Source organism: Ambystoma mexicanum, chromosome 1q, assembly GCF_040938575.1.
Source record: "Ambystoma mexicanum isolate Mex_15411 chromosome 1q, UKY_AmexF1_1, whole genome shotgun sequence".
Lineage (NCBI taxonomy): Eukaryota > Metazoa > Chordata > Amphibia > Caudata > Ambystomatidae > Ambystoma > Ambystoma mexicanum.
This window is the reverse complement of record NC_090922.1, coordinates 1,532,592,880-1,532,608,195: the sequence shown is the minus strand read 5'-3', so window position 1 is coordinate 1,532,608,195 and position 15,316 is coordinate 1,532,592,880. Positions and strand designations below refer to the sequence as shown.

Below are 15,316 nucleotides of genomic sequence, written 5' to 3'. Positions count from 1 at the left end.
AGTGGCTGTCCCCTCGCTGGCCACCCCTTCAGATGTGATGTGATGTAAGAGGCACACTCAGTGGCTGTCTTTGATGTAAGAGGCACACTCACTGGCTGTCCCTTCGCTGGCCACACCTTCATATGTGATGTGAAGTAAGAGGCACACTCACTGGCTGTCCCCTCGCTGGTCTCCCCTTCAGATGTCATGTGATGTAAGAGGCACACTCACTGGCTGTCCCCTCGCTGGTCTCCCCTTCAGATGTGATGTGATGTAAGAGGCACACTCACTGGCTGTCCCCTCGCTGGCCACACCTTCAGATGTGATGTGATGTAAGAGGCACACTCACTGGCTGTCTCCTCGTGTGATGTAAGAGGCACACTCACTGGCTGTCCCCACCCTGGTCACCCCTTCAGATGTGATGTGATGTAAGAGGCACACTCAGTGGCTGTCCCCTCGCTGGCCACCCCTTCAGATGTGATGTGATGCAAGAGGCACACTCACTGGATGTCCCCTCGCTGGCCACCCCTTCAGATGTGATGTGATGCAAGAGGCACACTGACTGGCTGTCCCCTCGCTGGCCACCCCTTCAGATGTGATGTGATGCAAGAGGCACACTCACTGGCTGTCCCCTCGCTGGCCACCCCTTCAGATGTGATGTGATGTAAGAGGCACACTCACTGGCTGTCCCCTCGCTGGCCACCCCTTCAGATGTGATGTGATGCAAGAGGCACACTCACTGGCTGTCCCCTCGCTGGCCACCCCTTCAGATGTGATGTGATGCAAGAGGCACACTCAGTGGCTGTCCCCTCGCTTGCCACCCCTTCAGATGTGATGTGATGCAAGAGGCACACTCAGTGGCTGTCCCCTCGCTGGCCACCCCTTCAGATGTGATGTGATGCAAGAGGCACACTCAGAGGCTGTCCCCTCGCTGGCCACCCCTTCAGATGTGATGTGATGCAAGAGGCACACTCAGTGGCTGTCCCCTCGCTGGCCACCCCTTCAGATGTGATGTGATGCAAGAGGCACACTCACTGGCTGTCCCCTCGCTGGCCACCCCTTCAGATGTGATGTGATGCAAGAGGCACACTCAGTGGCTGTCCCCTCGCTTGCCACCCCTTCAGATGTGATGTGATATAAGAGGCACACTCAGTGGCTGTCCCCTCGCTGGCCACCCCTTCAGATGTGATGTGATGTAAGAGGCACACTCAGTGGCTGTCCCCTCGCTGGCCACCCCTTCAGATGTGATGTGATGTAAGAGGCACACTCAGTGGCTGTCCCCTCGCTGGCCACCCCTTCAGATGTGATTTGATGTAAGAGGCACACTCACTGGCTGTCCCCTCGCTGGCCACCCCTTCAGATGTGATGTGATGTAAGAGGCACACTCACTGGCTGTCCCCTCGCTGGCCACCCCTTCAGATGTGATGTGATGTAAGAGGCACACTCAGTGGCTGTCCCCTCGCTGGCCACCCCTTCAGATGTGATGTGATGTAAGAGGCACACTCAGTGGCTGTCCCCTCGCTGATCACCCCTTCAGATGTGATGTGATGTAAGAGGCACACTCAGTGGCTGTCCCCTCGCTGGCCACCCCTTCAGATGTGATGTGATGTGATGTAAGAGGCACACTCAGGTGCTGTCCCCTCGCTGGCCACCCCTTCAGATGTGATGTGATGTAAGAGGCACACTCACTGGTGGTCCCCTCGCCGGCCACCCCTTCAGATGTGATGTGATGTAAGAGGCACACTCAGTGACTGTCCCCTCGCCGGCCACCCCTTCAGATGTGATGTGATGTAAGAGGCACACTCACTGGCTGTCCCCTCGCCGACCACCCCTTCAGATGTGATGTGATGTAAGAGGCACACTCAGTGGCTGTCCCCTCGCTGGCCACCCCTTCAGATGTGATGTGATGTAAAAGGCACATTCAGTGGCTGTCCCCTCGCTGGCCACACCTTCAGATGTCATGTGATGTAAGAGGCACACTCACTGGCTGTCCAATCGCTGGTCACCCCTTCAGATGTGATATGATGTAAGAGGCACACTCACTGGCTGTCCCCTCGCTGGTCACCCCTTCAGATGTGATGTGATGTAAGAGGCACACTCAGTGGCTGTCCCCTCGCTGGCCACCCCTTCAGATGTGATGTGATGTAAGAGGCAAACTCACTGGCTGTCCCCTCGCTGGCCACCCCTTCAGATGTGATGTGATGTAAGAGGCACACTCAGTGGCTGTCCCCTCGCTGGGCAACTCTTCAGATGTGATGTGATGTAAGAGGCAAACTCACTGGCTGTCCCCTCGCTGGCCACCCCTTCAGATGTGATGTGATGTAAGAGGCACATTCACTGTCACCTTCAGATGTGATGTAAGAGGCACACTCACTGGCTGTCTTTGATGTAAGAGGCACACTCACTGGCTGTCCCTTCGCTGGCCACACCTTCATATGTGATGTGAAGTAAGAGGCACACTCACTGGCTGTCCCCTTGCTGGTCTCCCCTTCAGATGTCATGTGATGTAAGAGGCACACTCACTGGCTGTCCCCTCGCTGGTCACCCCTTCAGATGTGATGTGATGTAAGAGGCACACTCACTGGCTGTCCCCTCGCTGGCCACACCTTCAGATGTGATGTGATGTAAAAGGCACACTCACTGGCTGTCTCCTCGTGTGATGCAAGAGGCACACTCAGTGGCTGTCCCCTCGCTGGCCTCCCCTTCAGATGTGATGTAATGTAAGAGGCACACTCAGTGGCTGTCCCCTCGCTGGGCAACTCTTCAGATGTGATGTGATGTAAGAGGCACACTCACTGGCTGTCCCCTCGCTGGCCACCCCTTCAGATGTGATGTGATGTAAGAGGCACACTCACTGTCACCTTCAGATGTGATGTAAGAGGCACACTCACTGGCTGTCTTTGATGTAAGAGGCACACTCACTGGCTGTCCCTTCGCTGGCCACACCTTCATATGTGATGTGAAGTAAGAGGCACACTCACTGGCTGTCCCCTCGCTGGCCACCCCTTCAGATGTGATGTGATGCAAGAGGCACACTCACTGGCTGTCCCCTCGCTGGCCACCCCTTCAGATGTGATGTGATGCAAGAGGCACACTCAGTGGCTGTCCCCTCGCTTGCCACCCCTTCAGATGTGATGTGATGTAAGAGGCACACTCAGTGGCTGTCCCCTCGCTGGCCACCCCTTCAGATGTGATGTGATGTAAGAGGCACACTCAGTGGCTGTCCCCTCGATGGCCACCCCTTCAGATGTGATGTGATGTAAGAGGCACACTCAGTGGCTGTCCCCTCGCTGGCCACCCCTTCAGATGTGATGTGATGTAAGAGGCACACTCAGTGGCTGTCCCCTCGCTGGCCACCCCTTCAGATGTGATTTGATGTAAGAGGCACACTCACTGGCTGTCCCCTCGCTGGCCACCCCTTCAGATATGATGTGATGTAAGAGGCACACTCAGTGGCTGTCCCCTCGCTGGCCACCCCTTCAGATGTGATGTGATGTAAGAGGCACACTCAGTGGCTGTCCCCTCGCTGGCCACCCCTTCAGATGTGATTTGATGTAAGAGGCACACTCACTGGCTGTCCCCTTGCTGGCCACCCCTTCAGATGTGATGTAATGTAAGAGGCACACTCACTGGCTGTCCCCTCGCTGGCCACCCCGTAAGAGGCACACTCAGTGGCTGTCCCCTCGCTGGCCACCCCTTCAGATGTGATGTGATGTGATGTAAGAGGCACACTCAGGTGCTGTCCCCTCGCTGGCCACCCCTTCAGATGTGATGTGATGTAAGAGGCACACTCACTGGCGGTCCCCTCGCCGGCCACCCCTTCAGATGTGATGTGATGTAAGAGGCACACTCAGTGACTGACCCCTCGCCGGCCACCCCTTCAGATGTGATGTGATGTAAGAGGCACACTCACTGGCTGTCCCCTCGTTGACCACCCCTTCAGATGTGATGTGATGTAAGAGGCACACTCAGTGGCTGTCCCCTCGCTGATCACCCCTTCAGATGTGATGTGATGTAAGAGGCACGTTCAGTGGCTGTCCCCTCGCTGGCCACCCCTTCAGATGTGATGTGATGTAAGAGGCACGCTCAGGTGCTGTCCCCTCGCTGGCCACCCCTTCAGATGTGATGTGATGTAAGAGGCACACTCACTGGCGTTCCCCTCGCTGGCCACCCCTTCAGATGTGATGTAATGTAAGAGGCACACTCAGTGACTGTCCCCTCGCTGGCCACCCCTTCAGATGTGATGTGATGTAAGAGGCACACTCACTGGCTGTCCCCTCGCTGGCCACCCCTTCAGATGCGATGTGATGTAAGAGGCACACTCAGTGGCTGTCCCCTCGCTGATCACCCCTTCAGATGTGATGTGATGTAAGAGGCACACTCAGTGGCTGTCCCCTCGCTGGCCACCCCTTCAGATGTGATGTGATGTGATGTAAGAGGCACACTCAGGTGCTGTCCCCTCGCTGGCCACCCCTTCAGATGTAATGTGATGTAAGAGGCACACTCACTGGCGGTCCCCTCGCCGGCCACCCCTTCAGATGTGATGTAAGAGGCACACTCAGTGGCTGTCCCCTCGCCGGCCACCCCTTCAGATGTGATGTGATGTAAGAGGCACACTCACTGGCTGTCCCCTCGCTGACCACCCCTTCAGATGTGATGTGATGTAAGAGGCACACTCACTGGCTGTCCCCTCGCTGACCACCCCTTCAGATGTGATGTGATGTAAGAGGCACACTCAGTGGCTGTCCCCTCGCTGGCCACCCCTTCAGATGTGATGTGATGTAAGAGGCACACTCAGTGGCTGTCCCCTCGCTGGCCACCCCTTCAGATGTGATGTGATGTAAGAGGCACACTCACTGGCTGTCCCCTCGCTGACCACCCCTTCAGATGTGATGTGATGTAAGAGGCACACTCAGTGGCTGTCCCCTCGCTGGCCACCCCTTCAGATGTGATGTGATGTAAGAGGCACACTCAGTGGCTGTCCCCTCGCTGGCCACCCCTTCAGATGTGATGTGATGTAAGAGGCAAACTCAGTGGCTGTCCCCTCGCTGGCCACCCCTTCAGATGTGATGTGATGTAAGAGGCACACTCAGTGGCTGTCCCCTCGCTGGGCAACTCTTCAGATGTGATGTGATGTAAAAGGCACACTCACTGGCTGTCCCCTCGCTGGCCACCCCTTCAGATGTGATGTGATGTAAGAGGCACACTCACTGTCACCTTCAGATGTGATGTAAGAGGCACACTCACTGGCTGTCTTTGATGTAAGAGGCACACTCACTGGCTGTCCCTTCGCTGGCCACACCTTCATATGTGATGTGAAGTAAGAGGCACACTCACTGGCTGTCCCCTCGCTGGTCTCCCCTTCAGATGTCATGTGATGTAAGAGGCACACTCACTGGCTGTCCCCTCGCTGGTCACCCCTTCAGATGTGATGTGATGTAAGAGGCACACTCACTGGCTGTCCCCTCGCTGGCCACACCTTCAGATGTGATGTGATGTAAAAGGCACACTCACTGGCTGTCTCCTCGTGTGATGTAAGAGGCACACTCAGTGGCTGTCCCCTCGCTGGCCACCCCTTCAGATGTGATGTGATGTAAGAGGCACACTCAGTGGCTGTCTTTGATGTAAGAGGCACACTCACTGGCTGTCCCTTCGCTGGCCACACCTTCATATGTGATGTGAAGTAAGAGGCACACTCACTGGCTGTCCCCTCGCTGGTCTCCCCTTCAGATGTCATGTGATGTAAGAGGCACACTCACTGGCTGTCCCCTCGCTGGTCTCCCCTTCAGATGTGATGTGATGTAAGAGGCACACTCACTGGCTGTCCCCTCGCTGGCCACACCTTCAGATGTGATGTGATGTAAGAGGCACACTCACTGGCTGTCTCCTCGTGTGATGTAAGAGGCACACTCACTGGCTGTCCCCACCCTGGTCACCCCTTCAGATGTGATGTGATGTAAGAGGCACACTCAGTGGCTGTCCCCTCGCTGGCCACCCCTTCAGATGTGATGTGATGCAAGAGGCACACTCACTGGATGTCCCCTCGCTGGCCACCCCTTCAGATGTGATGTGATGCAAGAGGCACACTGACTGGCTGTCCCCTCGCTGGCCACCCCTTCAGATGTGATGTGATGCAAGAGGCACACTCACTGGCTGTCCCCTCGCTGGCCACCCCTTCAGATGTGATGTGATGTAAGAGGCACACTCACTGGCTGTCCCCTCGCTGGCCACCCCTTCAGATGTGATGTGATGCAAGAGGCACACTCACTGGCTGTCCCCTCGCTGGCCAACCCTTCAGATGTGATGTGATGCAAGAGGCACACTCAGTGGCTGTCCCCTCGCTTGCCACCCCTTCAGATGTGATGTGATGCAAGAGGCACACTCAGTGGCTGTCCCCTCGCTGGCCACCCCTTCAGATGTGATGTAAGAGGCACACTCAGTGGTTGTCCCCTCGCTGGCCACCCCTTCAGATGTGATGTGATGTAAGAGGCACACTCAGTGGCTGTCCTCTCGCTGGCCACCCCTTCAGATGTGATTTGATGTAAGAGGCACACTCACTGGCTGTCCCCTCGCTGGCCACCCCTTCAGATGTGATGTGATGTAAGAGGCACACTCACTGGCTGTCCCCTCGCTGGCCACCCCTTCAGATGTGATGTGATGTAAGAGGCACACTCAGTGGCTGTCCCCTCGCTGGGCAACTCTTCAGGTGTGATGTGATGTAAGAGGCACACTCAGTGGCTGTCCCCTCGCTGATCACCCCTTCAGATGTGATGTGATGTGATGTAAGAGGCACACTCAGGTGCTGTCCCCTCGCTGGCCACCCCTTCAGATGTGATGTGATGTAAGAGGCACACTCACTGGCGGTCCCCTCGCCGGCCACCCCTTCAGATGTGATGTGATGTAAGAGGCACACTCAGTGACTGTCCCCTCGCCGGCCACCCCTTCAGATGTGATGTGATGTAAAAGGCACACTCACTGGCTGTCTCCTCGTGTGATGTAAGAGGCACACTCAGTGGCTGTCCCCTCGCTGGCCACCCCTTCAGATGTGATGTGATGTAAGAGGCACACTCAGTGGCTGTCTTTGATGTAAGAGGCACACTCACTGGCTGTCCCTTCGCTGGCCACACCTTCATATGTGATGTGAAGTAAGAGGCACACTCACTGGCTGTCCCCTCGCTGGTCTCCCCTTCAGATGTCATGTGATGTAAGAGGCACACTCACTGGCTGTCCCCTCGCTGGTCTCCCCTTCAGATGTGATGTGATGTAAGAGGCACACTCACTGGCTGTCCCCTCGCTGGCCACACCTTCAGATGTGATGTGATGTAAGAGGCACACTCACTGGCTGTCTCCTCGTGTGATGTAAGAGGCACACTCACTGGCTGTCCCCACCCTGGTCACCCCTTCAGATGTGATGTGATGTAAGAGGCACACTCAGTGGCTGTCCCCTCGCTGGCCACCCCTTCAGATGTGATGTGATGCAAGAGGCACACTCACTGGATGTCCCCTCGCTGGCCACCCCTTCAGATGTGATGTGATGCAAGAGGCACACTGACTGGCTGTCCCCTCGCTGGCCACCCCTTCAGATGTGATGTGATGCAAGAGGCACACTCACTGGCTGTCCCCTCGCTGGCCACCCCTTCAGATGTGATGTGATGTAAGAGGCACACTCACTGGCTGTCCCCTCGCTGGCCACCCCTTCAGATGTGATGTGATGCAAGAGGCACACTCACTGGCTGTCCCCTCGCTGGCCACCCCTTCAGATGTGATGTGATGCAAGAGGCACACTCAGTGGCTGTCCCCTCGCTTGCCACCCCTTCAGATGTGATGTGATGCAAGAGGCACACTCAGTGGCTGTCCCCTCGCTGGCCACCCCTTCAGATGTGATGTAAGAGGCACACTCAGTGGTTGTCCCCTCGCTGGCCACCCCTTCAGATGTGATGTGATGTAAGAGGCACACTCAGTGGCTGTCCTCTCGCTGGCCACCCCTTCAGATGTGATTTGATGTAAGAGGCACACTCACTGGCTGTCCCCTCGCTGGCCACCCCTTCAGATGTGATGTGATGTAAGAGGCACACTCACTGGCTGTCCCCTCGCTGGCCACCCCTTCAGATGTGATGTGATGTAAGAGGCACACTCAGTGGCTGTCCCCTCGCTGGGCAACTCTTCAGGTGTGATGTGATGTAAGAGGCACACTCAGTGGCTGTCCCCTCGCTGATCACCCCTTCAGATGTGATGTGATGTGATGTAAGAGGCACACTCAGGTGCTGTCCCCTCGCTGGCCACCCCTTCAGATGTGATGTGATGTAAGAGGCACACTCACTGGCGGTCCCCTCGCCGGCCACCCCTTCAGATGTGATGTGATGTAAGAGGCACACTCAGTGACTGTCCCCTCGCCGGCCACCCCTTCAGATGTGATGTGATGTAAGAGGCACACTCACTGGCTGTCCCCTCGCTGGCCACCCCTTCAGATGTGATGTGATGTAAGAGGCACACTCAGTGGCTGTCCCCTCGCTGATCACCCCTTCAGATGTGATGTGATGTGATGTAAGAGGCACACTCACTGGCTGTCCCCTCGCTGGCCACCCCTTCAGATGTGATGTGATGTAAGAGGCACACTCAGTGGCTGTCCCCTCGCTGATCACCCCTTCAGATGTGATGTGATGTGATGTAAGAGGCACACTCAGGTGCTGTCCCCTCGCTGGCCACCCCTTCAGATGTGATGTGATGTAAGAGGCACACTCACTGGCGGTCCCCTCGCCGGCCACCCCTTCAGATGTGATGTGATGTAAGAGGCACACTCAGTGACTGTCCCCTCGCCGGCCACCCCTTCAGATGTGATGTGATGTAAGAGGCACATTCACTGGCTGTCCCCTCGCTGACCACCCCTTCAGATGTGATGTGATGTAAGAGGCACACTCAGTGGCTGTCCCCTCGCTGATCACCCCTTCAGATGTGATGTGATGTAAGAGGCACGTTCAGTGGCTTTCCCCTCGCTGGCCACCCCTTCAGATGTGATGTGATGTAAGAGGCACGCTCAGGTGCTGTCCCCTCGCTGGCCACCCCTTCAGATGTGATGTGATGTAAGAGGCACACTCACTGGCGTTCCCCTCGCTGGCCACCCCTTCAGATGTGATGTGATGTAAGAGGCACACTCAATGACTGTCCTCTCGCTGGCCACCCCTTCAGATGTGATTTGATGTAAGAGGCACACTCACTGGCTGTCCCCTCGCTGGCCACCCCTTCAGATGTGATGTGATGTAAGAGGCACACTCACTGGCTGTCCCCTCGCTGGCCACCCCTTCAGATGTGATGTGATGTAAGAGGCACACTCAGTGGCTGTCCACTCGCTGGCCACCCCTTCAGAAGTGATGTGATGTAAGAGGCACACTCACTGGCTGTCCCCTCGCTGGCCACCCCTTCAGATGTGATGTGATGTAAGAGGCACACTCAGTGGCTGTCCCCTCGCTGATCACCCCTTCAGATGTGATGTGATGTGATGTAAGAGGCACACTCAGGTGCTGTCCCCTCGCTGGCCACCCCTTCAGATGTGATGTGATGTAAGAGGCACACTCACTGGCGGTCCCCTCGCCAGCCACCCCTTCAGATGTGATGTGATGTAAGAGGCACACTCAGTGACTGTCCCCTCGCCGGCCACCCCTTCAGATGTGATGTGATGTAAGAGGCACACTCACTGGCTGTCCCCTCGCTGACCACCCCTTCAGATGTGATGTGATGTAAGAGGCACACTCAGTGGCTGTCCTCTCGCTGATCACCCCTTCAGATGTGATGTGATGTAAGAGGCACGTTCAGTGGCTGTCCCCTCGCTGGCCACCCCTTCAGATGTGATGTGATGTAAGAGGCACGCTCAGGTGCTGTCCCCTCGCTGGCCACCCCTTCAGATGTGATGTGATGTAAGAGGCACACTCACTGGCGTTCCCCTCGCTGGCCACCCCTTCAGATGTGATGTGATGTAAGAGGCACACTCAGTGACTGTCCCCTCGCTGGCCACCCCTTCAGATGTGATGTGATGTAAGAGGCACACTCAGTGACTGTCCCCTCGCCGGCCACCCCTTCAGATGTGATGTGATGTAAGAGGCACACTCACTGGCTGTCCCCTCGCTGACCACCCCTTCAGATGTGATGTGATGTAAGAGGCACACTCAGTGGCTGTCCTCTCGCTGATCACCCCTTCAGATGTGATGTGATGTAAGAGGCACGTTCAGTGGCTGTCCCCTCGCTGGCCACCCCTTCAGATGTGATGTGATGTAAGAGGCACGCTCAGGTGCTGTCCCCTCGCTGGCCACCCCTTCAGATGTGATGTGATGTAAGAGGCACACTCACTGGCGTTCCCCTCGCTGGCCACCCCTTCAGATGTGATGTGATGTAAGAGGCACACTCAGTGACTGTCCCCTCGCTGGCCACCCCTTCAGATGTGATGTGATGTAAGAGGCACACTCACTGGCTGTCCCCTCGCTGGCCACCCCTTCAGATGTGATGTGATGTAAGAGGCACACTCAGTGGCTGTCCCCTCACTGGCTGTCCCCTCACTGGCCACCCCTTCAGATGTGATGTGATGCAAGAGGCACACTCACTGACTGTCCCCTCTCTGGCCACCCCTTCAGATGTGATGTGATGCAAGAGGCACACTCACTGGCTGTCCCCTCGCTAGCCACCCCTTCAGATGTGATGTGATGCAAGAGGCACACTCACTGGCTGCCCCCTCGCTGGCCACCCCTTCAGATGTGATGTGATGTAAGAGGCACACTCAGTGGCTGTCCCCTCGCTGGTCACCCCTTCAGATATGATGTGATGTAAGAGGCACACTCAGTGGCTATCCCCTCACTGGCCACCCCTTCAGATGTGATGTGATGTAATAGGCACACTCGGGTGCTGTCCCCTCGCTGGCCACCCCTTCAGATGTGATGTGATGTCAGAGGCACACTCACTGGTGGTCCCCTCGCTGGCCACCCCTTCAGATGTGATGTGACATAAGAGGCACACTCACTGGCTGTCCCCTCGCTGGCCACCCCTTCAGATGTGATGTGACGTAAGAGGCACACTCACTGGCTGTCCCCTCGCTGGCCACCCCTTCAAATGTGATGTAAGAGGCACATCACTGGCTGTCCCCTCGCTGGCCACCCCTTCAGATGTGATGTGACGTAAGAGGCACACTCACTGGCTGTCCCCTCGCTGGCCACCCCTTCAGATGTGATGTGATGTAAGACGCACAGTCACTGGCTGTCCCCTCGCTGGCCACTCCTTCAGATGTGATGTGATGTAAGAGGCACACTCACTGGCTGTCCCCTCGCTGGTCACCCCTTCAGATGTGATGTGATGTAGGAGGCACACTCACTGGCTGTCCCCTCGCTGGCCACCCCTTCAGATGTGATGTGATGTAAGAGGCACACTCACTGGCTGTCCCCTCGCTGGCTACCCCTTCAGATGTCATGTGATGTAAGAGGCACACTCACTGGCTGTCCCCTCGCTGGCCACCCCTTCAGGTGTGATGTGATGTAAGAGGCACACTCACTCGCTGTCCCCTCGCTGGCCATCCTTTCAGATGTGATGTAAGAGGCACACTCACTGGCTGTCCCCTCGCTGGCCACCCCTTCAGGTGTGATGTGATGTAAGAGGCACACTCACTGGCTGTCCCCTCGCTGGCCACCCCTTCAGATGTGATGTGATGTAAGAGGCACACTTAGTGGCTCGCCCCTCGCTGGCCACCCCTTCCGATGTGATGTAAGAGGCACAATCATTGGCTGTCCCCTCGCTAGCCACCCCTTTATATGTTATGTGATGTAAAAGGCACACTCACTGGCTGTCCCCTCGCTGGCCACCCCTTCAGATGTGATGTGATGTAAGAGGCACACTCACTGGCTGTCCCCTCGCTGGCCACCCCTTCAGATGTGATGTGGCGTAAGAGGCACACTCACTGGCTGTCCCCTCGCTGGCCACCCCTTCAGATGTGATGTGACGTAAGAGGCACACTCACTGGCTGTCCCCTCGCTGGCCACCCCTTCAGATTTGATGTGATGTAAGTGGCACACTCACTGGCTGTCCCCTCGCTGGCCACCCCTTCAGATGTGATGTGATGTAAGAGGCACACTCAGTGGCTGTCCCCTCGCTGGCTGTCCCCTCGCTGGCCACCCCTTCAGATGTGATGTGATGCAAGAGGCACACTCAGTGGCTGTCCCCTCGCTGGCTGTCCCCTCGCTGGCCACCCCTTCAGATGTGATGTGATGTAAGAGGAACACTCACTGGCGTTCCCCTCGCTGGCCACCCCTTCAGATGTGATGTGATGTAAGAGGCACACTCAGTGACTGTCCCCTCGCTGGCCACCCCTTCAGATGTGATGTGATGTAAGAGGCACACTCACTGACTGTCCCCTCGCTGGCCACCCCTTCAGATGTGATGTGATGCAAGAGGCACACTCACTGGCTGTCCCCTCTCTGGCCACCCCTTCAGATGTGATGTGATGCAAGAGGCACACTCACTGGCTGTCCCCTCCTTGGCCACCCCTTCAGATGTGATTTGATGTAAGAGGCACACTCAGTGGCTGTCCCCTTGCTGGTCACCCCTTCAGATATGATGTGATGTAAGAGGCACACTCAGTGGCTGTCCCCTCGCTGGCCACCCCTTCAGATGTGATGTGATGTAATAGGCACACTCGGGTGCTGTCCCCTCGCTGGCCACCCCTTCAGATGTGATGTGATGTAAGAGGCACACTCAATAGCGGTCCCCTCGCTGGCCACCCCTTCAGATGTGATGTGGCGTAAGAGGCACACTCACTGGCTGTCCCCTCGCTGGCCACCCCTTTAGATGTGATGTGAGGACAGCCAGTGAGTGTGCCTCTTACATCACATCACATCTGAAGGGGTGGCCAGCCCTTCAGATGTGATGTGATGTAAGAGGCACACTCACTGGCTGTCCCCTCGCTGGCCACTCCTTCAGATGTGATGTGATGTAAGAGGCACACTCAGTGGCTGTCCCCTTGCTGGCCACCCCTTCAAATGTGATGTGATGTAAAAGGCACACTCAGTGGCTGTCCCCTCGCGGCCACCCCTTCAGATGTGATGTGATGTAAGAGGCACACTCAGTGGCTGTCCCCTCGCTGGCTGTCCCCTCGCTGGCCACCCCTTCAGATGTGATGTGATGCAAGAGGCACACTCAGTGGCTGTCCCCTCGCTGGCTGTCCCCTCGCTGGCCACCCCTTCAGATGTGATGTGATGTAAGAGGCACACTCACTGGCGTTCCCCTCGCTGGCCACCCCTTCAGATGTGATGTGATGTAAGAGGCACACTCAGTGACTGTCCCCTCGCTGGCCACCCCTTCAGATGTGATGTGATGTAAGAGGCACACTCAGTGGCTGTCCCCTCGCTGGCTGTCCCCTCGCTGGCCACCCCTTCAGATGTGATGTGATGTAAGAGGCACACTCACTGGCGTTCCCCTCGCTGGCCACCCCTTCAGATGTGATGTGATGTAAGAGGCACACTCAGTGACTGTCCCCTCGCTGGCCACCCCTTCAGATGTGATGTGATGTAAGAGGCACACTCACTGGCTGTCCCCTCGCTGGCCACCCCTTCAGATGTGATGTGATGCAAGAGGCACACTCACTGGCTGTCCCCTCTCTGGCCACCCCTTCAGATGTGATGTGATGCAAGAGGCACACTCACTGGCTGTCCCCTCCTTGGCCACCCCTTCAGATGTGATTTGATGTAAGAGGCACACTCAGTGGCTGTCCCCTTGCTGGTCACCCCTTCAGATATGATGTGATGTAAGAGGCACACTCAGTGGCTGTCCCCTCGCTGGCCACCCCTTCAGATGTGATGTGATGTAATAGGCACACTCACTGGCTGTCCCCTCGCTGGCCACCCCTTCAGATGTGATGTGATGTAAGAGGCACACTCACTAGCGGTCCCCTCGCTGGCCACCCCTTCAGATGTGATGTGGTGTAAGAGGCACACTCACTGGCTGTCCCCTCGCTGGCCACCCCTTCAGATGTGATGTGAGGACAGCCAGTGAGTGTGCCTCTTACATCACATCACATCTGAAGGGGTGGCCAGCCCTTCAGATGTGATGTGATGTAAGAGGCACACTCACTGGCTGTCCCCTCGCTGGCCACTCCTTCAGATGTGATGTGATGTAAGAGGCACACTCAGTGGCTGTCCCCTTGCTGGCCACCCCTTCAAATGTGATGTGATGTAAAAGGCACACTCAGTGGCTGTCCCCTCGCGGCCACCCCTTCAGATGTGATGTGATGTAAGAGGCACACTCACTGGCTGTCCCCTCGCTGGCCACCCCTTCAGATGTGATGTGATGTAAAAGGCACACTCAGTGGCTCGCCCCTCGCTGGCCACCCCTTCTGATGTGATGTAAGAGGCACACTCACTGGCTGTCCCCTCGCTAGCCACCCCTTTATATGTGATGTGATGTAAGAGGCACACTCACTAGCTGTCCCCTCGCTGGCCACCCCTTCAGATGTGAGGTGACGTAAGAGGCACACTCACTGGCTGTCCCCTCGCTGGGCACCCCTTCAGATGTGATGTGATGTAAGAGGCACACTCACTGGCTGTCCCCTTGCTGGCCACCCCTTCAGATGTGATGTGATGTAAGAGGCACACTCACTGGCTGTCCCCTCGCTGGCCACTCCTTCAGATGTGATGTGATGTAAGAGGCACACTCAGTGGCTGTCCCCTCGCTGGCCACCCCTTCAAATGTGATGTGATGTAAAAGGCACACTCAGTGGCTGTCCCCTCGCGGCCACCCCTTCAGATGTGATGTGATGTAAGAGGCACACTCACTGGCTGTCCCTTCGCTGGCCACCCCTTCAGATGTGATGTGATGTGAGAGGCACACTCACTGGCTGTCCCCTCGCTGGCCATGTGATGTGATGTGAGAGGCATGTGTGTGCATTGCTGCAGGCTGCAGTGGAGGGCTTACCTGTCTGAAGGAGCATGGCCGCAGCCAGGAGAGGGAAACAGACGACCTTCATCGCCTTCACGTGATGGTGTCACAGGCAGACATGGGAGAAGGTCTGTGGGCGAGGACTTCTTATAGCACCCGACTGTGCTCACAAGCCCAGGGGAAGAGGCATTGGTGGGTGGAGAGGGAGGTTTCTGGCAGAAGCACAGCATTCCCCAGAAGAAGGTTGTGCTTCATTCGGGTCAATTTATGGTCATGCATTGCAGGGGGCGTGGAAGGGCCGCAACATGTGTCAGGCAATGATATAGTTTCTACATTGAGGGCTGTGACGAGAGGTGGAAGGTGGAGTCATTCCTGCAAGGACAAATACACACACAGCCTCAGGATGAGACACTCCCTCTTCACAGCTATATAT

At 56.6% G+C, this 15,316-nt stretch overlaps 1 protein-coding gene across 1 annotated transcript in view; it reads right to left on the bottom strand.

Annotated features, from left to right (window-relative positions):
- LOC138522692 (ly6/PLAUR domain-containing protein 2-like) overlaps window positions 1-15,062 on the bottom strand; it is a 607,174-nt gene extending 592,112 nt beyond the window's left edge. Inside the window, exon 1 of the mRNA XM_069635401.1 lies at window positions 14,920-15,062. Within this exon, the coding sequence (XP_069491502.1) occupies window positions 14,920-14,971 (52 nt within the window). The 5' untranslated portion in view covers window positions 14,972-15,062. The remainder of the gene's footprint in view (window positions 1-14,919) is intronic.
- Between the last annotated feature and the right edge of the window lie 254 nt (window positions 15,063-15,316).